Source organism: Tamandua tetradactyla, chromosome 7 (genome assembly GCF_023851605.1).
Source record: "Tamandua tetradactyla isolate mTamTet1 chromosome 7, mTamTet1.pri, whole genome shotgun sequence".
NCBI classification, from domain to species: Eukaryota; Metazoa; Chordata; class Mammalia; order Pilosa; family Myrmecophagidae; genus Tamandua; species Tamandua tetradactyla.
In genome coordinates, this window is record NC_135333.1 from 57780128 (window position 1) to 57807664 (window position 27537).

Consider the following 27537-nt stretch of genomic DNA (forward strand, 5'->3'; position numbering starts at 1 on the left):
TCTTTAAGAGGGAACCATTTTGGAAAAAGCTCAGAGGCCACAGAGCCATGACAGCCCACACAGGCAGAGATCTTTGGGGATGCAGAAGGAGAATATCCCCAGAGAATGCTTATGAAATGAGAAGCCAGGAGAGAAAGCTAGCAGATGTCACCATGTGTTCCAGCTGACAGAGGTGTTCTGGACCCACTGGCCTTTCTTAAATCAAGGTATCCTTCCATGGATGCCTTAGTTTGGACATTTTCACTGCCTCAGAATTCTAAACTTGCAACTTAATAAATTCCTCTTTTTAAAAGCCATTCCATTTCTGGTATATTGCATTCCAGCAGCTTACAGACTAAAACAGAGCCCTGTAGATTGGGAGTAGGATTAGAGGAGAAGGAGGAGTTACAACAGAGAAGACAGGATTTAACAAATGAGTATGACTGCTGAATCACTGTAATGATAATTCTTTTGGCTTCCAGTGTTTTGGAGCAGCTAGAAGGAAAAACCTGAAACTGTGGAATAGTCACCCATACCAAACTTTGAAATCTGTTGTGTAATTACTTGTTGATGATGTACTGTGAAAATTATTGCTTTTTTTTTGTATATGTTTTTCACAGTAAAAAAAATGTTTAAAAATATATATATTAGAGACACACAACAGCAGATGTGAAGATGCAAAAGAAAGAATAATCCAACTAGAGGACAGGACAAATGAATTTGAACATACAAAAGAACAAATGGTGAAAAAGAAGGAAAACTTCTAATTGGCTCTCAGGGAAACAATGGACAATAGGAAGTGTACAAATATAAGAATCATCAGTGACACAAAAGGAGAAGAGAAGAGTAAAGGGCTAGGAAGATTAGTTAATGATGCAATTGTGGAAATCTTCCCAACCTTCATAAAAGACAAATATGCAAATCAAAGAAGCCTAACAAACTCCAAATAGAATAAATCCAAACACACCCACTCTGAAACACATACTAATCAGGCTGTTAAATGCTGAAGAGAAGCAGAAAGTACTGAAAGCAGCAAGAGAAAAGCAATTCACTACATACAAAGGAAGGCACATAAAACTATGTTCAGACTACTCAACAGGCACCAGGGAGGCAAGAAAAATATTATATGATATATTTAAGATTCTGAAAGAGAAAAATTTCCAGTCAAGATTTATCCAGCAAAGTTGTCCTTCAAAAGGGAGGGAAAGATTAAAATTTTCACAGACAAAGAAATTCTGAGAGAATCTGTTAATAAGAGACTGACCCTACAAAAAGTATGAAAGGGAGTTCTTTCAGCTGAAAAATCAAAACAAAACAAAACAAAACAGGAGAAAGCGGTCTGGAGGAAGGCACAAAATTTAAAATTTAAGAGTATTAGTAAGGGTAACTTAAAGGATAAAAACAGAGGTGGTGGGGTGGGGGAGGAAATATATAGATCTGACAAAAACAAAGGATAAAAAGGCAGATTCAAGAACTGCCTTTATAGGAATAACTTTGAATTTTAACAGACTAAACTCACCAATTAAAAGATACACATTGGCAGAAGTGATGAAAAAATATGATTCATCTATATGTGTTTACAAGAGACTCATCTTAGAGGCAAGGATATAAATAGATCAAAAGTGAAAGGACAGGACAAGATATTCTATGCAAGCTGTAAACAAAAGAAAGCAGAAGTAGCTACACTAATACCAGAAAAAATAGATTTTAAATGCAAAGATGTCATAAGAGACAAGGGAGAACTCTACATATTAATAAAAGGGATAATTTAACTAGAAGAAACAACAATCATAAAAGTTTATGCTAGGGGTGCAAGGGAAGTTAAGTTCAGTGGTAGAATTCTAGCCTGCCATGCGGGAGACCCGGGTTCAATTTCCTGCCCATGCACTTCCCCAAAAAACAAACAAGCAAAGAAAGAAACAAACAAAAATTCAACAAATGGTGCTGCAAAAATGGGATACTCACACAGAAAAAGAATGAAATGTGGCATCCAAAAAAAAAAAAAGTTTATGCTCCTAACAAGGAGCTCCAAAGTACATGAGGCAAACACTGGCAAAACTTAAGGGAAATAGATGTTTCAACAATAATAGTGGAAGACTTCAATATATCTCTCTTCTACAGAACCAGACAGAAGATCAAAAAGGAAACAGAGAACCTAAATAATGTGATAAACGAAGTAGATCCAACAGATTAGATTCATTACACCCCAAAACACCAGGATATACATTCTTCTCTAGTGCTCATAGAACATTCTACAGGACAGATTATATGCTGGGGCACAGAATAGGTCTTTATAAATTTAAAAAGACTGAAATTGGTCAAAGCACTTTCTCTGACCTAACTGAATGAAGCTGGTAATTAATAACTACCAAAGAAAGAGAACTTTTACTAATATATGGAGAACAAATAACACATTCTTAAACAATCAGTGTGTCAAAGAAGAAATTGCGAGAGAAATAAGTAAATATCTGGAGACAAATGAAAATGGGAATACAACATTTCAGAATGTACAGGATGCAGCAAAAGCAGTGCTGAGACAGACGTTTATCATCCTAAATGCCTTATACTACACACTAAAAGAAGAAAGATAAAAAAAATCGAGGACTTAATTGCTTAACTGGTGAACTAGAGAAAGAATAGCAAACTAACCCCAAAGCAAAAAGAAGAGAAATAGCAAAGATTAAAGCAAAAATAAATGAATTGAAGAAAAATAAAAATAGAAAAACCAAAAGTTGGTTCTTTGAGAAAATCTATAAAATTAATGGACTCTTAGCTAGACCGACAAGAAAAAAGAGAGAGGATATAAATATATCAGGTCAGAAATAAAAGGGGGGGGGGGGGGGTCATTACCATGGACCCTTAAAAAACACAAAAAAATCCAGGCAGATACTATAAACAACCATATGCCAACAAACTAAACAACTTAGATGAAATGGACAAATTCCTAGAAATGCAAGAATAACCCACGCTGACTCAAGAAGAATCAGGAGGTCTAAAAATATAAGAGGAAAAAAACACAGAAAGAAAAGAGAAACATAGAAGATCAATCCAGAAATAAAAAGAATAAAAATTCCAGAAAGAGATATAATGAAGGAAAATACAATAAAGGGGAGGAAATTAACAAAGAAATATACAAGAAAAAAATTCAGAAACGAAGATATGAATTTCCAAATCAAAAGAGCCCATCCTAAATGCCCAATATAATGACTGAAAAGAGATCCACACCAGAGTATATGGTCATGAAACTTCAGAACAGTGATTCCAAAATCTTTGAGAGAAAAAAACACAATGGCTGATAGTGATTTTCTCAACAGCTACTCTAGAAGTATAAGGACAAGTAGCAATATCTTCCAAATGTTGAGGAAAAACGGTTTTAACAAAGAATTCTATATTTATTCAAATTATCAATTACATATAATGACAAATTAAGATATTTCCCAGACATGCAGGCCTAAATTTCTCATGTATCCTGCCTCAGGAAACTGGACTAAGCTCAAACAAAATTAGTAAGAAAACCAAAAAATGAAGGCATAAATCCCAAACAGGAAAGGCAGCAAGAGAATATTAACAATCCACAGACCTCCTAGTAAATGTAAGAGTTTTTGCTCTAACACTCTCTCCTATCCCCCTCTAATCATTCTCTCGATTAATTATGAAGCAATATTTTTTAAGGATTTATATTACGATCTTTTCCATAATATTCTCGAGAGCTAGCTGTATATTATGATCAATTCTCTTTGATCAGTTACACAATTTAATGTATTGATTTGCAAAATATAGTATGATATAAAGCAATTCCATTTTTTTCTCTTTGAATATATCCTTCCAGGAACCATCCATCCTCCCACTCCAACATGAACTGATTTCTTTCTATGCCTTCTGTACAGCTATTGGTCCAACACTTGCTTTCACCATCATTTTGGGAATAAAATTTCCCTCTCTCCTGTGCTGGTTTTCCATTGACCTTAGTCAGATCTTTTTCTTGATTTGCTTCTGGCTTTTTTTTTTTTTTTTTTTGGCATGGACAGGCTTTGGGAATCAAACCTGGGTCTCCGGCATGGCAAGAATTTTGCCACTGAGCCATATTCTTCTGAGACATCTGCTTAGGAAGAGAAGGAAGAAGAGTGGGGACAGAGGATGGAGGGGGAAGTAGCTTTATGAGGATGTATTTAGAAATATGAAGCAAAGAACAGAAGCAGGAAGTTGAAAGCAGTTACCTCTGGGGAGGTATAGAACAGGACTACTGTTTTTCATTATATGGTTTTTAGTGTATATCACAGTTCATTAAATTATGTTACTTTGAAAAAATAGACCAAAATTATTATCTCAATTTTCAAGAATACTTTACACCTAAATATGCAATAGAAAGTTTGGGTATTATGACAGAAGTCTGTATTGGGTACAAAAGGGAATAAGAAAAGAGCAGTCAATTCTTCTACCTCCCTAAAGAAGTTTTAGGAAATGACTTAACGCAGTGTATGATTAGAGCAGGGAGGCTGGCTGGAGACTCATGTCCTGGTCTAAGCAAGGAAATAATGAGGATCTGAAACAAACGACCGCCAGAAGAATGAATATGAAAGATATTTCATATTCAAATTCAGTAAGAATTTGAAAACTTATGGCCACACAAAAATCTGCACAACAATGCTTATGACAGCTTTATTCATAATTGCCCCAAACTGGAAGTGACAAAGATGTTCTTCAATAGGTGAATGGATAAACAAACTGTGGTACATCCTTACAATGGAATATTATTCATACTAAGCTATCGAGCTACAAAACAACATGGGTGAATCGTAAATGCATATTACTAAGTGACAGAAGCCAGTCTAAAACAGCTACGATTGTATGATTCCAATTACATAGTTTGGAAAACCTAAAACTTCAGAGATAGTTAACTGATCAGTGGTTGCCAAGGGTTGGGGGCAAGGGGTAAATAAGTGAAGAACAGGGGATTTTTTTGAGTCCTGGTATTATTCTGCATGATACTGTGATGGTGAATACAAGACACATATACATTAAAACACATAAAACTTTAAAAGCACAGAGTAAACCTCAGTGTATGCAATTGTTTAAAGAATCATTAGGTCAGAGGACCTGAGGATGGAATGCAGAATGTGACAAAAGAGCCTAATCTAAATGTATTATAAATGCATAAAACAGCCTCATTGAAGATTGGGGTGGGGAAATAGGTGCTGACCTAAATAACTTTGGAAATAAATAGAGTCTGTAAGACCAAAAAAAGGAACTGGTCAAAAAGACTGTATTCTAGTTGATAGTTTGTTCTCATAAGAGTATGGCTTAACAACACAAAAACCATTATACATGCATACTGGAATTGAACAAATAAATGGAAGGCATATGGGGGGAGTCTGACTTCTCACTGTTGGAGTGATAGTTTACAGATAAGAAGAGAAGGCTATCACTCTCTCTACACCCAACTCTGCAAGGGAAATGACTGTCTGCTGCTACGTGGGACACGACATCCAGGGGTAAAAGTCTCCCTGGAGAAATGGGAGATGACTCCCAGGGATGAGTCCAGCCCTAGCACCATGGGATCAACAATTCTATCCTAACCAAAAGGGGGAAAAGAAGCGTAACTAATAGAGTATCAGCGGCAGAGAGAGTTCAAATTGAGTCGAGAGGCTACTCTGGAGGTTGCTCTTACGCAAGCTTCAGTTAGACCTTGCTACCTATCATAACCTGCCAACCCCCAACCAGGACCATTCCAGCCAATCCTAAAGAACACCGAGGGCAATATATAAGATTACACAAGGGTTCCCATGCACTAGAGTAACTTTCCAGAAGCCTACAACCACCAGATGGGTCCCTGGTCCAGATAAGTCCTGAAACCTAGAGGGCCCAGCCTCTCTGGAACATCAGATAGTTCCATCTCCCTAACCCGTATTAGTAACAGACCCTTCCAATATCAAAAATTTAGAATGGTCATAGCCCAAACACCCCTAAAGAGAAGGATGAAAAGATCAAAGGTGATGATGGAGTTATACAGAGAAGACAGGATTTAACAAATGAATATGAATGCTGAATCATTAAATTGATACCTCTTTTTTAAGAAGTAAAAACCTAAAATTAAAGATTGTCAAAATCTAAAATATGTTCTACAACTAATTGTGGTGCTGTGCTTTGAAATTTATAGCTTCTTTGTATATATGTTATTTCTCACAAAAAAGAAGGAAAAAAAGTCAATTGTGATGGTAAGAAAATATTTAAGCCTTCTAGCCTCCTATATCCTGGAGTAGATAGAAGGAAAAATCTGAGAGAATCGTATGGTAGCCCATGACAAACTCTGGGATCTGTCTTGTAACTACTGGTTGAAGAGTGCTTTGAAAACTATTCCTTTTTTATTTCTTTGCTTTGTATATATGTTATACAATAAAATAAAAGTTAAAAAAAAAAAAGGAGGCTAGAGTGAGCCATGTGTTAATGGATAAGAGTAGGAGACTAATCAGTATTGACATGTTTAGCTTAATATACAGTGATCATATGTAGAAATATTTACGGGCGTATAAACATGGGTTAGCATAAACATTTATTTCCTCACTCTGTTAGCTGAAAGGGCCTACAAGCAATGATACCCCAGCCACAAGCACACCTAGAACCTACATCTTGGTTTCTAATATTATTCTCTAATAAACAGATCCATAGCTCCTTGAAGAAATGGCTGATTCTAGAACAAGGGTAGGAAATAATACATGGTCTTGGAGCAGCTTATAGTAGCAGAAATAAAGTACTAAACACAAACACACACACAAAATATGAATATATCAAAGCATGCAGGAGTCAACTGAAGAGTCTCCAATGGCCAAAGCTGGGACAATTTGACTAACAAAATAAAGCTTATGGCTTATGACCTAAAGTGTAAAATAAATACCCATGAGCCCACATTATATAAATAAATGAATAAACAAATAAATGTGATAGCTCATTTCCACACAGAATTTGAAATAATTTATCTTGACAATCTGCCCTTAATGAGGTGAAGCATAACTCCCCATTCTCTAAGCATAGCCTGTATAGAGTGACTTTCTCTTAAAAAGTACAGTTTAGTTGTTGAGCTATGTTCCTGCTGCCCTGATTCCTTTTTTTTCCTTTTGCATGGGCAGACACCAGGAAGCGAACCTGGGACTCTAGCATGGCAGGTGAGAACTCTGCCTGCTGAGCCACTGTAGCCTGCCCTGCCTTGATTTAAAGAATCAATGACTGTATAAAGATAAAATTTTTACAATGTGACTGTGGGATTGTGAAAACCTTGTGTCTGATGCTCCTTTTACTCAGGGTATGGACAGATGAGTAAAAGAAGATGGGTAAAAAAATAAATAATAGGGGGGATATGAGAGAAAATAAATTGGGTAGATGGAAATATCAGTAGCCAATGAGAAGGAGTAAGGGGTATGAGATGGATGGGTTTTTTCTTTTCCTTTTCCTTTTTCTGGAGTGATGCATATATTCTAAAAAATGATCATGGTGATGAATACACAACTATGTGATGATAAAATGATATCAGTCACTGTATACCATGTATGGATATGTGTGAAGATTTGTCAATAAAAATGTATTTTTTAAAAATACAGTATAGGAAGGAAGAAAATAAGAGAGCAACTTTACAGTTGAGAAGCCTGATATATACTACCTTAGCCCAGTGATCAAGGTCAAGAGTATGGGTCATAACGATATTATGTACCACTTGATATGATGAAAATGGCACTTCAGTTCTGTGATCTTCCTCCCAAAAACCTATAACCTGGTCTAATCAGGAGAAAAGCAAAAGACAATTGAAATGCGTACTACACCTGATCAGTACTCCTCAAAACTGTCAAGGGCATTAAAAATAAGCAAAGTATGAGACGCTGTCATAGCTAAGAGAAACCTAAGGAGATATGAGTATATACGTAATGTGGACTCTTGGATGGGACCCTGGAAGAGAAAAAGGATATTAGGGAAAAACTGAGGAAATCTGAATAAAGTATGGACTTGTAGTTAATAACAATGTGCCGGTATTGGTTCATTAATTGTGACAAACATATAATACTAAGACGTTATTAATAGGGGAAAGTGGGTGTGGGGTATATGGGGACTCTCTGTATTAATTTTGTAATAATTCTGTAAATCCAAAATTAAGATTTTCTTAAAAAATACAAAAGAGGAATAATTAATAGAGCTAGGGATCTATTAGTTATAGACCACATCAGATCTAGCTAAAGTTTAAAAGACTGCAAGGTAGAAATGGAAGACAGAGAAGGGACGGAGCCATCACTGCTCTGTCTCTGCCTTGCAGCTTTATTTAAAGCCCTCTTTCTGCCTTTCCAGCTGGCAAATTCCAACTCACCCTTACAGACTTAGCATAAATCACCTCTTCTTAATTTGCTTTCTCAGGCTTCACCACCCTTAACAGACCTGCTCAGTCATCTATGGTGTCTCAGTACTTAATGCACTCATTTAGCAAATGTGTACCAGATACCTGCTAGATTCTGGGTCTAGATAAAAACAATGAATTTAACTCCCAAGAGCTCAGCCTAAAGACACATCTATTTTAGCACCCTTCACCTTGCATTGTTTTTGCTTTGTCCCTTCTTCTGGAATAGATTATGAGCTTCTTGAACACAAGGATACTGCCTTATTCATTTTTACATTTCAAGTGCTAAAAATAATACCCATGTGTTATAATCAACAAATAAATGCTTCTTGAAACAAAGTTAATCCTCTTTCAGTTTTGATAGTGGTTACTTATAGGGAACTCAGACTGTGAAAATATAGTCTGCGAGACTTTGTACTAATAAGTGAATTTTAATTATCTGTAGAATTTTCTCTCCAACTATTGAATATATTAAACCCATTTCGGGCAGCACGCAAGTTGTACCAGCAAGGAATGAATTCAGCATCAAACAAAGGAGAAACCACTTTACGGTGGCTTACCCATCAGGCTAGCCCAGCACTGCTGCAGTAGCTCACTGACATGACCAAAGACCTTTCCTTTCTGTCATCCTTGGCACTGGCTAATAATCTCATATACAAGAAATGGCTGCCATGGCTCTAGTATCACATCATATCAAAGGCAGGGAGAAGGGGGGAAGGGTAGTGCCAGCTGCATGTGCTCCCTTTAATAAGGGAAGCAAAAAAGCATTTCTATAAATTATCTGCAGACAGCTAAACATTTGCCACTTCCAGCTACAGGTAGAATTTAATTTCTCCAGGCTTTAAAATAGACGGGAGGGGCAATGGTGGCTCAGTGGCAGAATTCTTGCCTACCATGCTGGGGACCTGGGTTCGATTCCCAGAGCCTGCCCATGTAAAAGAGACGGGTGGAGTGTGGGAACAGGTGCTGGGATATGCAGTGCCTGCTACAGTCTACCTCTTTGATTCCCCCAAAATATACACAGTTCTTCCCACATATACACTTTAAAAGCACTTATTCCTTCCCCTAAGGGAGCCAGTTACAAGCATCTTTCAGTTAAACTGATTCCAATTCAAAATGTTGAAATCTCAAAATGAAATGCAGTTTTCTCCATCAGGTCCAAATGTATCCCTACGTGGCCCAATAAGCTGTAGTTAAAAAAGATAAACTATCTGCCCTTAACACATGACCTAACTTACAAAAGCAAAAAAGAACCATGCTCAGGTAAACAAAAGGTTTTACCTACACAGCCTTTAAACCGAGTTTGCAATAGCTGGTCTCTGGGACTCTGCCCAGTTCCTTCTCCCTTACCTTAATGGTTGATGCCTTAAGGCAATTCAAAACCACCATTTGTAGTGGAAAAGCTATACCATTCATTCTATTTCTGCAATCCCCTAATCTCCAATTTAAACTCCTGCTAAAGCTGCTGCTGAGCCCCTTGGTTTAAGTATACTCTGGTAGTGGTTTTTCCAAACCACTAACACTGTGCCTATCAGTGGGACTCTCAATCAACTTAGATTCAAGTTGTAAGCTTCTCTTAGCAAGGCTGTATCTTCTTTACTCTGCTTTCAAACCACTTTCTGAGTTTATCCCTCTTTTGCATAACTTTGCAACTCGCATGTTTTGAACGGCTTATCACACGTCCTTGCTTTCCATATATGATTTAATCCTCCTAATAATCCTAAGTATGGCTAGGTATGATTATCATTTCCACTTTCAGATGAGGCTCCTAAGGTGTTCGCAGCAAGTAAGTGGTAGAACCAGGATTTGAAAGCAGGCAGTATGGGACCAAAGCCTGTGCAACTACAACACTACAAAGCAGTGGTCAACACATGCCAACATTCTCCAGTTTCTCTTATTTCCCTGATCACAAGTCTGGTCTGAATCTCAAGTACAGCACACAAGCTTGGTTCAATGTCTCAACATCAAATAACTAGGTTCACTGATTTTTTTCATCCTAGGATAGTTTGGTCCTCACTAATCCTATCCTATCTCTTCCATTCTTTGGGATCTGTCACTTGCAATTTCAGATATCAAGAATGTTTATCAGTCAGGGTTCTTTGTTGCAAATGAGCAAACTCTAGTTTAAGCAGAAAAATTACCAAGAAAACTAACAACAGAATCTCCAGACGGGGCAGATTCAAGTTTGGAAGTTTTTTAAATAACAAGAAAAAGTTAAACACGCCTACAAACTGCTTCACAAAAACTGTCCTCCCACAGATGTGGCAATACATACCTCTGACACATCCTACTATTAGATGACAAGGTGTTTGCCATTATTGCCTCAAAGTTATATTTTAACTGCCTTTGTGAAACAGTTGGACAACTGATTCTTCACAAAGCTTTCTTCCGAACTGAAGTCTTGGGTGAGTACATCTGACTGGGAAGAGCCCAGGTATATGCCTGTCTTAGCTATAAGAGAACCAAGTTTTTATTTCTAGCCCCTACCTTAGAGAGGTAGAGTGAATGTGTGAAATAGCCTAAACACAGAAAAGAGTTTTCAAAGATCACAGGTGGACCAGCAAAAATGACAAATGACTACTATATTGGACATTCTTATTTATATTTAAGCTTAACCTTTAATCTCAAGCACTAACGTTCAAGGAAATTTAGAATTTATCAAAAATTCATTCCAAATAATGATTAATGCAGTTATAGTAATTTGAAAAAAATAATTAAAGAGACTGGGGCAACTATGACCTCACTGACATGAAATAATTAGAATAAGCAAACTCACAGAGTCAGAACCTTGAATATAGGTTACGGGAGGAGGGATTGGGAATAGGGAATAAATACATAAAATGTACAGTTTCTATTTAGGATGATGGAAAAGTTTTGGTAGTGGGTGGCAGTGATGTTAGCACAACAGTGGGAATGCAATTAACAAACACTAAATCATATATTTGAATGTGGTTAGAAGGGGAAATTTTAGGTTATATATTAGAAAAAAATTTTAAAATAAACATAGGACTATACAACACAAACAGTGAATGACAGACTATAGCTAATCGTACAATTATAAAAAATATTTTCATGAGTTATAACAACTGCAAGGTGTTACTAATAGGGTGGTATACGAGAACTATTTTATGCATTGTTTTTCTGCATAAAATTTCTTTAATAAAACTTCTACAACTTAAAAATTAAAAAAAAGATAAAAGAGAAGTTAAGGAGAAAGATATTCACTAAGCTGTGCCTATGCTAATCAAAACCAAAATTGTTATATTACTTGCATTTCTCTGGTTGTTGACCATGACAATGTCAGGAAAACCACCTAAATGTGAATAAACAATAATGTTATTAGAAAACATAACAGCAATGAAACTTCAGAAGTAGTTTGGAATTTATACCCTACATACACATAAATTAAATGAACTCATCATAATAAATATTTAGCATAGGCGTACTTAGGCACTTACAAGCCCAAACATGGTATCCACACTAAAATTCACATACCTGGCCTATCTCTCAGCCAACACAGCAAGCAAACTCTAAATCATGTATTTGCCCTCCCCCTTTCTACGTCGGACATGACTCCCAGGGGTGTAAATGTCCCTGGCAACGTGGGACAGAAATCCTAGAATCAGCTGGGATTCAGCATCAAGGGACTGAGAAAACCTTCTCGACCGAAAGGGGGGAAGAGAGAAATGAGACAAAATAAAGTGTCAGTGGTTGCAAGATTTCAAACAGAGGTGAGAGGTTACCCTGGAGTTTATTCTTACACATTATATAGATACCCCCTTTTTGGTCTAAAGCGTATTAGAGAGGCTAGAGGGAAGTGCCTGAAACTGTAGAGCTGTGTTCCAATAGCCATGTTTCTTTAAGATGATTGTATAATGATATATAGCTTTCGCAATGTGACTGTGTGATTATGGGGGTAAAAAAAGACCTAAAATTGTGGAACTGTAACCCATACCAAACTCTGAAATCTGCTCTACAACTAATTGTTGCAATGCACTTTGGAATTTACTGCTTTTATGTATATATGTTATTTAAAGAGGAAGAGTATAACAGAGAAGATAGGATTTAACAAATGAGTATGACCGCTGAATCATGATATTGATATTTCTGTTGGTCTCCAGTGTCCTGGAGCACTTAGAAGAAAAATGAAAAATCGTGGAACTGTACCTGTACCAAACTTTAAAATCTGTTCTATTTGTTAAAATGTACATGGAAATTTATTGCTTTTTGGTACATATTTCACAATTTAAAAAAAAATTTTAAAAATGTTTACAAAAAAAATTCACATACCTAATTCCATAGGTAATGCTGTCCAAGTTCCAGCACTGGTTTGATTCTAATGTCCTGCAAAATGTTCAATTCTGTAATTCTTCTATCATATATTCTTTAACACAAACATATTTTTTTATGAAACGTCTTTGTATTTTTACCACAAAACTTGGTCTTAATTCACTTTTATTCAGCAATATAATACCACAAAAGATAAAATGTTATTCTTTTATTTATGTTAAATAAAAACATGAGAAAATCCTTTTGTAAAAAGGGTCAGAATATTCCTTATGTCTGCAAACCAAGTCCAGGGATGCAAAGAAATATTGAATTCTTTTTCCCCACTTAAGGGTCACAATATACTTTCATGTTTTAATAATCTAAAGAGACAACATAGATACATATCTTTCAGTTGCCACTTCAGGAAAGTTACGTGCAGTTTGATATCTGGGCAAGCAAGGAACAGAACACAGGCACAAGAATATTCTAGAAATATCTCCCACTCTGGCAAATGAACCTCAATACCAAATACTTTTCCATTTATACCACTGCATCTCAATGGTACAACTGTTCATAAGTCCAGAATTATATTAACTGGCAGCACAGTTTTAAGTAGCTGAATTTTATAAATTTTAAAATCACATGGAACAGAACTAACACAACTGCAAAATTCTGCCAGTAGAAGCATGACCCCACGGAATTGCCATTTCCAAAACATAACTGGGCACACGTTTACAACGTACTGTGCCAGGTTTGATTTAACTTGTCATTTTTGATCTATACTAAAGACTATGCCTGATCTCTGAAAGCAATGTTAGATTCATGATTTCTATATATACCATATAACCCCTAAATCCATCACAACCCTTAATAGTTTGACTCAGCTTAATGGCAAATGATTCATCCAAACACACCATGGTAGGCTCATGGTTCTTTAACCTTAGTTCAGGCTGTAAAGAGTTTTCTCTATGACTGAAGTCAGTTAAGAATTTCTCTGTTAGAGAAAGCAGACATTTTCACCTTTGGCAGGCTGCCAAGATGATATTTTATTATGAATTTAAGAAACTACAATTTAATAGTTTCTAGGTTTTATTTTAAAAAAAAAAGGTAAGAAAGGAAGAAGGGAAAGAAGGAAAGAAAAGAGTAACTTAATGTAACCCCATGTCCCAAAATGTTCTAGAATTTTTAGTGCAAGAAATGCTGTATCACTCAAGTACTTGAGAATTACCAAGAAATCCTAGCAAAAAACCGTAATCAACTTAGAAGTGGTAATAAAAACAAAAAGTAACCAGAGAGGTACACAGATTATTGTTTTTTTTTTTTAAAGGATTTTTTATACTATATTAAAAAAGCACAAAATAAAAAAGGGATCAATCAACATGTATCTTAGAAGTCCTTCCAAGAGTCTCAGCACCCGATAGCCAGGAAGCTGCTGCTTTTTCTTTGTTCAGTCTGCAGCTCATTTAAGGATCATCAGAGATGACTTGTGCTCTGGGTTCTTAAAATCACACTTGTTCCGCCAAATCCAAGACCCTGAATTTATCCAAATTGTAGAAACATGCTTTCACTACTCTTCCACCAAAATACCTTCCGTTCAGATCAACAACAGCTAAAAGGCAAACAAAAAGACAGTTTATGCTGGTATCCTCTAAGCCATTATGAGAACATTTTTAAATTGTAAACATTAAGATCACAAATTCATCTTTTTTTTTTAGTTTTTTAGTACTTAGCTGTATAACTTACCTTTAATTGCTGATTCAACCCTCTCAAATTCCAAAAATATTCGTACTGCTTCATCATCAGGGGCACCAGGAATCTAGAAAAGAAATGAAAGTATAATGGGTAAAGTAAACACTTGCGATATCATTGAATGTAATTTTTCTTCCTTAAATGACTTTTGTCAAAGTATCCCAATTCTTATCATATATGGACAAGTAGTAATCAAATACCAAGAAAACAAGTACAATTTGCCATCAAAATTTTGTTGCATGCCAGTTTTATGACTGTCACTGAGTTAGATGCCTAGGAACACACAGCTAACGCCTTGTGGAGTCTATGCCTGCTGATAGGTAAGTATAATCATATAATCAATAAACAGCAAAAACAGGAGAAGCAGAAATCTTAAATAAAAGCGACTAGAGGGTGCACAGGTGGTTCAGTGGTAGAATGCTCGCCTTCCATGCGGGAGACCCAGGTTCAATTCTTGGACTATGCACTCCTCCCTCCACCCCCTACAAAAAAGAAGAGACTAGAACTCTCAACTGCCTTTCATATTTAGCCCTAACTCCTCTGTCTAGCTTTCCAAGCCCTTCAAAATACAGATCTACTCCAGGTAAACAAACACATCCTGCCAGTTCCTAACATGCCCAACCATTTGATTTTGGTAGTCTTCTTCGCTGCAGTCTTTCTCACTATATCCCAGAAGCTGCTACCCCTGTCTTAAACAGGCACCCCTACCAAATGTTACCCATTCATTTCAAGGCTCAGCTCACAGCTGACATTGTTCACAAAGTCTTCTCCAACTACTCTGTGTTAATCTAATCCTTTTCTCAACTCTTACAGAATCAGTACTACCAAGCCTAGCAACTGAATATTCTCTAGTTATTTTACAAGTGTTTGTTATGTTGTTTCTTCAACTGACCTGTTATATTACTGAGAGCACAGATCATGTTTCCCATGTTGCAAACAGTCTTAGTACAAATACTGGTTATGTAGGAGACACTAAAATAAATATTTGCCAAATGAATAAGACCAAAAGCATGTCCAAATAACTAACTACCAAGCACACTATAATTAAGGTATTTAATTGTTTCAACTATTCAAAAAGAAATTGCTATTAAAATGAAACTGCTATTTCCTCACCAAATAAAATTCAAAGTTATTCTTTTTTAGGATAAAAGGGATTTTTCTTTATTTAAGACATAAAATGAACTACCCCCTTTAGAATAAACTCAGCAGTATTTCAATAGACAATAAGATGAAACAGTTTTAATTACAAGAGTTTTAGTAATCACATTTTAAACAAATCAATAATTGGTATATTAGATCAGTTCTCTATCAAATATTTGTCTTGCGATTTTCATTAAAGCTTCTAGAATTATCAACGTATATTTTCTTTTTGAAAGATATTAATATATGAAACAGAGAATTTGAATCATATAATAAATGAGCTACATGTAACAGACTTCTATAGAATTCTGAACCCCAGAACAACAGGATACACCTTTTTCTCAAGAGCTCATGGGTCATTCTCAAGGATAGACCATATGCTGGGTCACAAAGCAAGTCTCAAAATATTTAAAAAGATTAAAATCATACAAAACACTTTCTCAGATTATAAATGAATGAAGTTGGAAATCAGTAATAGGCAGAAGGTCAGAAAATTCACAAATATATAGAGGTTCAACAACACACTCTTAAACAACCAGTGGATCAAGGAAGAAATTACAAGAGAAATAAGTAAATATCCTGAGGCAAATGAAAATGAAAACACAACATATCAAATTTATGGGATGCAGCAGAGACAGTGCTAAGAGGAAAATTTATTGCCCTAAATGCCTATGTCAAAAAAGAAGAAAAGGCAAATATCGAGGAATTAACTGTCCACTTGGAAGAACTAGAGAAAAAACAGCAAACTTACCCCAAAGCAAGCAAAAGGGAAGAAATAACAAAGATTAGAGCAGAAATAAATGAAACTGATAACATGAAAATGATCCAGAAAATCAACAAAACCAGAAGTTGGTTCTATGAGAAAAATCATTAAGATTGATTGACCCTTAGCTAGACTGACAAAAAGAAGAAGAGAGAGGATGCAAATAAAATCAGAAATGGAGAGGAGACATAACCACTGACCCCACAGAAATAAAGGAGGTAATGAGAGGATACTATGAACAATTTTATGCTAATGAACTGGACAATGCAGATGAAATGGACAACTTCCTGTAAAGGCATAAACAACCAACACTGATTCGAGAAGAAACAGACAACCTCAACAAATCAAACACTAGTAAGAAATTGAATTAGTCATTAAGAAGCTCCCAAAAAAGAAAAGTCCAGGGCCAGATGGCTTCACATGTGAATTCTACCAAACATTCAAGAAAGAATTAGTATCAATCCTGTTCAAACTCTTCAAAAAAACTGAAAAGGAGGGAAAGTTGCCTAACTCATTCTATGAAGCCAACATCACCCTCATATCAAAGCCAGACAAAGATATTACAAGAAAAGAAAGCTACAGACCAATCTCTTTAATGAATATAGATGCAAAAATTCTCAACAAAATTCTTACAAATCTGAGGGGTTGCTTTGGAGGTGGCTCTTATGCAAACTTCAGGGAGACCTTGCTACCTATCATGACATCCAACCCCCAAACAGGACCATTCCAGCCAATTCTAAAGAACACCTAGGGCAATACATAAGGTTCCACAAGGGTTCCGGGCACTAGAGTAACTTGACAGAACCTACAACCTCCAGATGGGTCCCTAGGCCAGCTAAGTCCTGAAACCTAGCCCAGCCTCTCCAGAACATCAGGTAGTTGCATCTTCCTACCCCACATTAGTGACAGACCTTTCCAATATCAAAAATTTAGAATTGCCATTGCCCAAACAACCCCAATAAGAGGTATGGAAAGATCAAAGTTGATGGTGGACTCATACATAGAAGATAGGACTTAACAAATGAATATGATGCTGAATCATCAGATTGAATCTCTTTTAGTCTCCAGTATTTGAGAGCAGCTAGAAGTAAAAACCTAAAATTGTGAAATTGTAACCCCTGTCAAAGTTTGAAACATGTTCTACAACTAATTGTGGTGCTGTGCTTGGAAATTTATAGCTTTTTTATATATATGCTATTGTTCACAAAAAAAAAAGGAAAAAAGTCAATTGTGATGATAAAAAAGTATTTAAGCCCATTTGTATCCTATATTTTGCAGCAGCTAGTAGGAAAAAAAAAGATACTAATGTAAGCAACCCCCACCTTAAACTGTATTTTTATCATATGTGTAAAAAAATTTTTTTTAACTATTTGATCAAACATTTAAATACATGGCATACAGTAAGCACACAAATATTTCGTGGAAATATGTTGGTTGGTCATCTCCTTCCCCATCCCTTGATGAAAGCAAGCAAGGTGAGATCTGCTTTATAATAACAATGATTTGCCATTGTATATACCATTGAATTTAGATACTCTCTTTTAATTCAAATTCTATTCAACCATTAATGGCTAAAATTCTTAATTAGAGTTCTTACTTTCATTTGGATTTGGTAACACTATGAACTTTCTGCATAGAATAGATCTCTAAAATTCACTTTAAAAATGCTGTTTTGTCATGGCGTAGGATTTGGCTAAGTTAAATAAATTTGTGGTGCATTCATGCAATGAAATAATACCATATACCCTTAAAAAATAAAGAAGGGGTATTCTTATTTCCTTATTCTTATTTCCATAAGCTTCTTATGGTGTTTTATGGAAATGTCTCTTAAGATATATAAGTATAAAAGCAAAGTATAGAAATGTGTATAGTATACCAATTGCTATATAAAATAAGGCTTATACATATGTGTTTGTTCAGATATGTGTAAAATATCCCTGGAGGAAAACAAAACATTACTAACATTAGTCACCTCAGATGAGGGAAACTGGATGTCTATGGAAGTTATTCATTCTTTGTTTTAAAATGATTAGAACTAAGTAAGGTAAGTATAGTTAAAGCACATATGTTATGTTACCTTCTGTAGTAAGACAGTATAGCAAGCCCTGTTTCTATTGGTAGAAAGTGCTTTGTAATCTACCAATTAGAATTTGTGTTATAAACATCAAAAGAAAACCTTCTTACTTCAAATATTACACATTTTCCAACTTTGCCGTATTTTTCACATTCTTCCTTGGTTTCAACTTCCAAGTCTTCATCTACCTCTCCTGCACCAACCATGTTCTATAAATGATGAAAAATAAACTCAAATACCAAGTATAATTTACAGATATATAATAGAAGTATATAAGACAGTTCCACAATGGTAGATGAACTCAATTCCAAATAACACAGTAAAAATTTTCCTCCTGCAATATTTCTTTAAAAAGCCAAAAATATACATTAAACTTGGTAAAGAGTTGCAAATGTTCTTTGCTAATTCTGAACTTCTAGCAATAAAATATTTTTAAGTAATTACTACCAATTTTAAATACTGTATTTAATAAAGAAATACGTTAGTAGAAAAAGAATCTAAAAGCAGTTCTAAATGGAGGTCTGAACAAAGGTATTATTTGTCTAAGCATTATATTTAGTTTTCATAGCAGCAGGAGTGAAAGCATGTGGAGAAAGGGAAAGGTGGGGTGACACACCAAAAATCAAGATAGGCAGACAGGTTTCTTTTGATTCTTACCCTAAGTAGGACCACTTTAGTAGGACACTTAAGTATTTCAGTCAATGGATTTGAGTCAGACTTCTTGGATGCATCTGTATCAAAACATATCACTGACATGTTACAGCACTGAGAATGAGCAATGAGCCCCAGTTACAACAAATAATTTAATTTCAATAGCAGTTCCCACTACTTATGCCACTTCATCTAGCTTATAGATGCTTATAGATGAAGTGGCACAGTTACATGAACACAGCTACACAAACAATCTTTGAACCGAAAGGTAGCCTTGTCCATAATTAAAGTATCTGCTTTGCTTTAGTATATGTTTCTATACTAATAGCTAGAAATCTTTAGCTTCCACAATTAACTGAAAACAATTTCTGCTTATTTTACTTTTTAAAGGGCTAACGAACATACTAATTGCAACCCTTATAGGCGAGAGAGTTGGCTTTGAGTAGTAGTGTAAGGTTACTAGCTCAGAGTAATAAGCAGTTAATTATTCAGCCACTAGCTGACTTATTTTAGATATTCTCACAACTCGTCTCTCACCTATCAGGCTGACTGGCTGCTTCCTAAAGTGCACCCAAGAGTTGTCAGAAAGGCCTTTCCTCTCCTTTTTTGAGGGGGGGCAGGAAAACATTCAGCTGACTTAAAATGAACTCACTTTTCCTGGTTAAAATGCTAAGATATTTTTGTCTCATTTCAGTATGCCTTCAGTACAGAACAGACTGTAATAATCAAATGAAAACAAAACGCAACTAACTAGGCATCACCTTCTAATAGATTGCAAAATAACAGAATAACAAATTCTCACAGTACAATAAGTCAATAAGAAAACTAAGAAACACATCTACTGAAAGGGTAGAAAAAAGAAGATTAGTGGGTGGGGACATGCCAAATATAATCACTGTACACTGTATATGGCTCTGTCCTTCATGCTATAAAAATTTATTATTTTATCAATTCAACAAGATTCTTTGCCTAGAAGCAGATATGAAATTATTTTCCAAGGACTGTTCATCTTCTATCAAGTCTTGCTTTTTTTTCCCCCTCTATGGGCCTTCATATCTTTATCTCTGCTCTGAAAAACTAAACATGAGCCTCAGGAATCTTGGTCTTCATAAAACAGAATTGGATGTGCATCATAATCAGGAGTTATTTTACTCTATTAAAGACTGGATCAGTCTCTCATGATGGACTGTATTTATCCTTGTTCCCACAACAGAAGTCAGATCAACTTACCTTTCTCCGTAGCATCCCCGACAATGATCTTGCCTCCCCGCTTGCTTGTCTTCTCTACTGACAATGCAGTGCTCAGGCCTTGCTCATGTTTCCCTAGACCCTGGCCTTCTCGGAAGCCATACTTCTGCATGATTTTATGGGCTACTGTGCCACTAGTAGAAGTAAAAAGAAAAAAGATTTCTTGCATATGAAATCATCAACCATACCATAAACTGAATATAACAATAATCTCCCTCTATAAATACATCTTCAACAGGGGCTTAGATGAATTAACAGATACTTAATAGGCCATTAGATGGATGCCGTGGGGATGCACATTGAGGATGAAACAAATATAAAAAGCTAATGACTGAAGCCCTAACCATTCTTTGACAGGACATAATAATTTCCTTAATGAAATTTCCTGGGTATCACTGTTTGAAAACACTAGAGTCTTTGTGTGCACTTTGCTATATAACTTATGACCATGGTTTATTATTAAAAAGTGTGCCTGTCAAAAAGTATGAAGTTTTGTAAATGAAAATAATGCAGTTTTCTAAATAGTACAGTTGACTTTCCAGTGACATACTTTAAAAATGAAAAAACCCTTAAAGACGACATTTAACAGGTGAGAAAGTAAAGAAATCTGAGGTTGCCTACAAACTAGAAACATTTAGAAATTATTTCCACTGGTGTTAATGGCAGAATTGAAATTAGAATCCACAACCCCTGACCCTAGCCCACTGCTCTTTCTTTAATAACAAAATAACTTTCAAACTATACTTTGACGTGCTTCATGAGTCCCAAAGGGCAAGTGCCCTTAGCATGCCCTGGTGCTTAGAGCTCGGACCTCCAAACCCTGCTTCAATTACAACTACATACTTCATGTATTTAATTCCCTTAAAATTGTCATTTAAACAGCTGCTTGATGGCTAAAAACACTGAAAACTGCTAAAAGTACTACCCTGCAACTTTCTTAGGCATAAGTTAAAAATTACTTCCTATTGAAAAGGGATTCAGCGAAAAAGTTCAGTTTTATCACTAGAGTAAAAAAATTACGTAGCTTTATGTCTATCCACTGTTCATGATATATTCTAGACTAGCACTGTCCAACGAACTTTCTGCAATGACAGAAATGTTCTATAACTGTACTGTCCAATATTGTAGCCATTTAACTACATGTATCTACTGAGTACTTGAAATGTAACTAGTATGACTGAGGCGCTAAATTTTTTTATTTTATTTTTAATTAGTTTAAATAACCACCGATAGCTAGTGGCTACCTCACAGAACAGCACAATTCTAAGGGGTGGATATAAGGAAGTCTGACGTTCAAAGTCCTCCTCAAATGTAGGTATCAAGCATTCACTGCAACCCTGACTAGTCATTTCTCTGAGGGCTCTAAGAACCAAAGGATAAATAAATAGGTAAGGGCAGATCCACCATATTTGAGTGCCTCACTTTCAGCATCTCTATCACCAACAATATTCTTCTAACAGTACAGAATAAAGATGTTCAAGTGATACCACTTTATGTGATAGCTCCTTGTAGCACTAGAGGAATAGAGTAAACAACATACATTCTTTTAACCAAAATGCAGCCAAATCCAGTGGGGGTTAACACCCCTACAAGCCCCACATGAATGTCAACCCTTAAAATTGAATTTCTAACTATAAAGTGACTAACAGCTTTTAGACCAAAGATATAAAGAATTGTGACCTCAAGGCAAAGGTCCACTTTATAAGGAAAAAAATATGTCAATCATCCTTTAGTGGTGATTATCAATCAACCTTTAGAAGTGACTGGCATACCCTTCGTAAGTCAGCTCTAATTCCTATCAGCTATTTTACTTGCAAATGTTATAAAAATAAATGAAAACAGTAATTACCAGAAACTGCTCCTACCTAAATAACATAATGTTGAACATTCAAATCATTCAAAAAACATATGAGAAGGCTTTATGTTTTATATGGAACATAATACCATTCCACTGGGCTATGTTCCACGTGCCTTGAGCATCCAGTTTTCAGAAGGGCACGGTGTGGGTGAAAATATCAAGTGTTTCCCTATTAACCAGAGAATGCCCTCATTCTCCAACAAACGCTGCATTTGTTGACAGGGTTATCAACACTTAACACTATTTTACAAACCCTTTCTGTGGTTTCTTAAACTTAAGCAAACTTAAAATCATTACCCCATGTTAGCAAGGAAGGAGTTGCTAGGCCCCGTTGGAGATCTGGGTCTGTCTTGTTCATCATACACTGGGGGAGGAATAGCAGCTTTAGAAGACTGTGATCGAGGTCTTGAATCCTCTTCATAGGGAAAATCTCGGGGTACTGTTAGATAAAAATAAAACAAGCTTACAAAAATAACACGAAAATACTGTACTGCATTTATATAAATCACTTAGCTTGAAATGAATTAACCTACATTTTTGTTTTACCACCAAAGTGAGGAAAAAAGTTTTACAGCCTCTATGCAACTTTTTTTTTAACTACAGAGACAGAACATTATTTTTCTAATTCTAACTCATCCTGCTGTTTAATTATCCTCAAATGTCCTTTTTACATCTTACTGAAGTATTACCCTTTAAAGCCTTCTCAAATAACTATTGTCTGAATCTTCAAGATTTTCTATATGTTCCAAGTAGATGTAATCTTTGACTTCCACAGCATTCCCATAGCATCCCACCTGTCCTAAGACTCTGACTTAACTATCTCATCAGCCTAATAGAGCTCTTAAAGGGCTTTGAGGTTAGGGATCACATAGAGACAGTGGTTTTCAACCTGAGCTACACGTTGAGAATCACCAGGGAAGCTTTAAAAATATCCAGATTTTTAAAGAAGAGAAACAGTGGGGGATATGTTTTGGTGAGGTCCTTAAATGGATACACAAGTGAACTGATATATAAACCAAAGGTAGGAAAATGTAAAAAAGGAAGGCACTGCCACCTTATGGAAGGCCATAAACACAATAGCCTTTAAACTGCCAAGTTAAAAAAAATGTAAACTGATCAAATGAACCTAACTCCAAATATGAAGTGCTGAAGAAAATAAAATCCATTCCTTTAGAAAGAAAAATAAAAGAAATCTCACTTTATACAAACCCAAGGCTCAGATCTGGCATGAAGGGAAGAGCAGCCTTGTTAATTATGCATGGCAAGAGGGTGAGAACCAGAGGATTCTTAAGGCCATTTCCCCTCAAATGCTGTAAACCTGACTCAAGTAAAGATTTTTCATGATTGTTACAGACTGGTATCAGAATAAGAGAGAAGAAACAGATCTACGTACACTCTTTGTCTTTCTCTACAAGAGAAGTGGGTGGTGCGATGGCAGCTCCGCCCATACCTGCAAAAACATAAATTCCATTGATTAAAAAAGGACGGACATGTTTCAATGTCAGACTCCCAAAGACTGCGATATATGCCATTTGTCACTATCACCACCCTGCCAAGAAAAAAGAAAGGAAATAAAAAGCAAAAAGACCAGCTATTATAGCCTTCCTGTTAACATTTAAAGAATTAAATATTTGAATACAGAGTTAAAGATATAGAAAACTGGCAACACCCAGATAATCAAAATTATTTGTCATAAATCGCATTTGAGAGCCACGAGACATGGTTAATAAATTAATTACGGAGCAAAAGAACATAAACACACAGAAATAGCAGTTACTTAAAAACAAGAACAAAACTATTTACTGAGAGCACGTTATCCACCAGGTTTTAGGCTTAATAAGCCTTTGAAGTTGGTGTTACAGTCTCCATTTTACAGATGACAGAATCATCAGAGGAGAGTTAATCAGCAGAGGTGGGAATAAAACCCATCCCTGTGGTGCCAAAGCTTTTCCATAATACAGCACATTCCTTTTCTAGGGTGCAGACCACTGGAATTAAATATTTATTTGGAAATGTGAGGACTTGTGTTTGGTTTCTGAAGAATCTGCTATGTGCTGTCACTACTCCTGTTCTTGTTTCTGCATGGAGAATGGTGGACCCAAGGAACCAAAAAAATAAGTAGTGTACACAAATACACTTGCCATTCAACAACTGGAGGGAGAACCTAAGAGTGGAGACCATGTGAAATTTTTCATCAGGTCTAAGCCCTAACATGTATTTTCTTGGGAGAGTTTAAAGGTATGGTCAAGTATGTATGGTCCAGGTGTGGCTTAATAACCAGTGAAATAAAACAAAAAGTAATAAAAAAAAAACCAAAAAGTAATAAAAAAAGTTTTTAAAACCTGATTACAAAGCCATACTGCAACAATATAACGTCCATGTATCATGATTAGCTGGACTGGATTACATTAAAACTTAAGGAGGAATATGAATCTGAATAAAATTTTCTGAATAAAAATTTCTTTTGAAATACTTTAATGAATATTTTTAACATTGCCATTAAGACCCAGAAGGACCACGGATCCTGAAAACTAGATTCACTCTAATAAGCTCAATACAAAAAAATTCAGGGAAAGTACTGGAAATCTTTTACTAATTACTTAAATCTTTTAGCTAATATGAGTTTTTATTAGTGTTCTAGTTTGCTAGCTGCCGGAATGCAGCACAACAGAGACGGATTGGCTTTTAATAAAAGGGGATTTATTTCATTAGTTCTTCAGAGGAAAGGCAGCTAACTTTCATCTGAGGTTCTTTCTTATGTGGGAAGGCACAAGGTGATCTCTGCTGGCCTTCTCTCCAGGCCCCTTGGTTCTAACAACTTTTTTCGGGGTGAGTTCTTCCTGCATCTCCAAAGGCCTGGGCTGAGCTGCGAGTGCTGAGATGAGGTATGCTGAGCTGCTTAGGCTGTACTACGCTGAGCTCTCTCATTTAAGCACCAGCCAGTTAAATCAAACATCATTCATTACAGCAGGCACGCCTCTTAGCCAACTGCAGATGTAACGAGCAACAGATGAGGTTCATGTACCACTGGCTCATGTCCACAACAACAGAACTAGGTACCTTCATCTGGCCAAGTTGACAACTGAATCTAACTACCACAATTAGCTAACAGCAGTACACTTAATGGATATAAGGCCACTATCTCTCTGATATTAGCCACAAGCAAGAGTACTTTCATTAGAGACTTTATAGCTTCTGCTAATGTTTAATAAATAAATATATGTCCTTAATTTAGAGTCCCACCTCCTTCCAAAAAGGGCAGCAGATCTGTAAACTAGAGAGACTGGACAACAAATATTCAACTTACCTACTTGATTCTAAAACAAATAAATTAAAAACCAACATGTTTTAATTAGCCAAGATAATGGATAGGAAACGTTTAACAGAATGCCTAATAAAGTGTACACAGAAAATGTTACCTCCATTTCACATCAGAAAAACAGCATATAACAGTGCTTGGCATGTAGTAAGTGTTCTTTAAATATCCGCATTTAAATTCATACTTGCATTTAAAGTTTAAGAATTTTAACTCATTTCAAATACATTTCTTTCCAACACATCTAGTATTTTTAAAAATTTTAAATGAAATTCTCAAACAACCTTGGCCGTATACTTGGGAAGATGAAGTTTGCCAAACGACTGGTCATAAAACATAATTCATATATGTGTCATGTTTAAAACACAGTATTTATGTTCATTCCTTACTTCTTTTCCTCCTTTCTCGTTCATAATCTTCATCTTCATCAGAATCTGGATCTGGTCGCCTCGAAAACCCACTGGCTTCATGTCTGTCTTTACGCCTTCTAGGATAAAAATAATTAATGTTCATTGTAGATTAAACCAATTTAGAGATGTGAGTCAATTTAGAGGTAACTTCATCATGACTAACTCTTGGCTAGAAAACATTCAAATACTTTTTTTCACAACTATTAATTTGGTATAAGGGAGGACAAATAACTGGTGAAAAGTAAGAAAAATATGGAAGATAAATTGTACAAATTTAATAAAAACTTGACAATTACAAGAAAAAAAGATTCTTTGCCATTTACCCTCTTCAATTTTAAAGCAAACTAACATAGGTAATTGCTCAATAATCTAAATTCTCTAGCATATGCTTTCACTCATGAAATGATTAATAAATAATGCAGGGAGTTTCTGACAATTCTCTCCAAACTTATACTTTAGGTTTTCTGAGCCTATACATGAAATTTGCTCTAGAGTTTGTTTTTATGCTGGGATATAATAAATAAATAGTCTTAAAGACAATTTGTTTCCTTCTGTTGATTGCTCCGATCAACAATGAAAAAACTAACTTTAGATAAAAATCCATGTTTGGGTTAAAGTAATGTTAAAAAGAAGTATGATTCAAATGTCAAGTCGCTTTTTGTCTTTTCTCAACCCCAAAACATCTTTGCATGTTGTGCATGAACACTGGCTCAGTCTAGAACTGGTTGTTAAGTCAAGGCTGAAGTTGGAGATGCTCAATAAATGTTTTGTTGGGTACAGAAATATTGAGAACTTCAGATTCAGATGTCATTATCAAGACCAAAAATCGCATTTGAAAAAGTCTGTTCTAAGCAGCATCAGATTAACAATGATAAAAAGAAAATAAGTACATCAACCACGACAAGTAAATAAGTGTATTTACCTTTTCTTTTTTTTTTTTTCCATGGGCAGGCACCGGGAATCGAACCCGGGTCCTCTGGCATGGCAGGCAAGCATTCTTGCCTGCTGAGCCACCGTGACCCGCCCTACCATTTTTGATGACAAATGAACATGGGTTATCATTAATCAAAAGGGAGGTTTTTTTTAGGGTACATAATGATTTTCAATGAACTGAAAATATTACTTCAAGTCCTGAAGGTCCTAATTTCTTGCCATATGTTATGACAATATCAACTGTGAAAAAAATGGATGAAACTTCTGTAGCCAAGTAAACAAATAACTAGCACACAAGGCTGTGATAACTACATAAAAACATTTCAAAAATAATACATTATCCTAATTCTCTTGGCATCTGCAGTATTTCAATATGCGTCTTTGTTAAAATTTGCCTTACAAATAGTGCTTAAGTTCATTCATAAATATTCTAATGAATATTTCAAGTACAAAACATCCCCAAATCAAAAAGAAGCCTTACTTTTCTCTTTCTTCTATTTCTTTCTGTCTTTCCAGCTCCCGCTGTCTTTGTCGTTCCTCTCTTTGGCGCTTCACTACTTTCTCATAATCATTAGGAAACATTGGATCATATTCATCAGCCAAGGGAATCAAAACTTCTCCTGCAGAAAATCCGCTGGGAACAGGATCCTGAGAAAGGAAAAAAATCCCGAAGTAAATACATGATAGAATTTTATTCACAGAATTAAAATTCAAAGAGTATGAAGGTTGGAAGGGGACTTGAAGATCATCTACTACCTCCTTTGCTTTATAGA

At 35.7% G+C, this 27537-nt stretch overlaps 1 protein-coding gene across 2 annotated transcripts in view; it reads right to left on the reverse strand.

Annotated features, from left to right (window-relative positions):
- Positions 1–2748: 2748 nt before the first annotated feature.
- Positions 2749–27537, reverse strand: part of RBM17 (RNA binding motif protein 17) — a 42515-nt gene continuing 17726 nt past the window's right edge. Inside the window, exons 4-12 of one of the 2 annotated variants that reach the window (XM_077169490.1) lie at positions 27246–27412; positions 25811–25908; positions 23499–23555; positions 22403–22544; positions 20230–20381; positions 19006–19079; positions 18459–18557; positions 14366–14438; positions 2749–14231 (exon numbers count right to left, since the gene is read on the reverse strand). In XM_077169490.1, coding sequence (XP_077025605.1) covers positions 14128–14231; positions 14366–14438; positions 18459–18557; positions 19006–19079; positions 20230–20381; positions 22403–22544; positions 23499–23555; positions 25811–25908; positions 27246–27412 — 966 coding nt within the window. In that variant the 3' untranslated portion in view covers positions 2749–14127. The remainder of the gene's footprint in view (positions 14232–14365; positions 14439–18458; positions 18558–19005; positions 19080–20229; positions 20382–22402; positions 22545–23498; positions 23556–25810; positions 25909–27245; positions 27413–27537) is intronic. The other variant, XM_077169491.1, reaches the window with a different exon arrangement.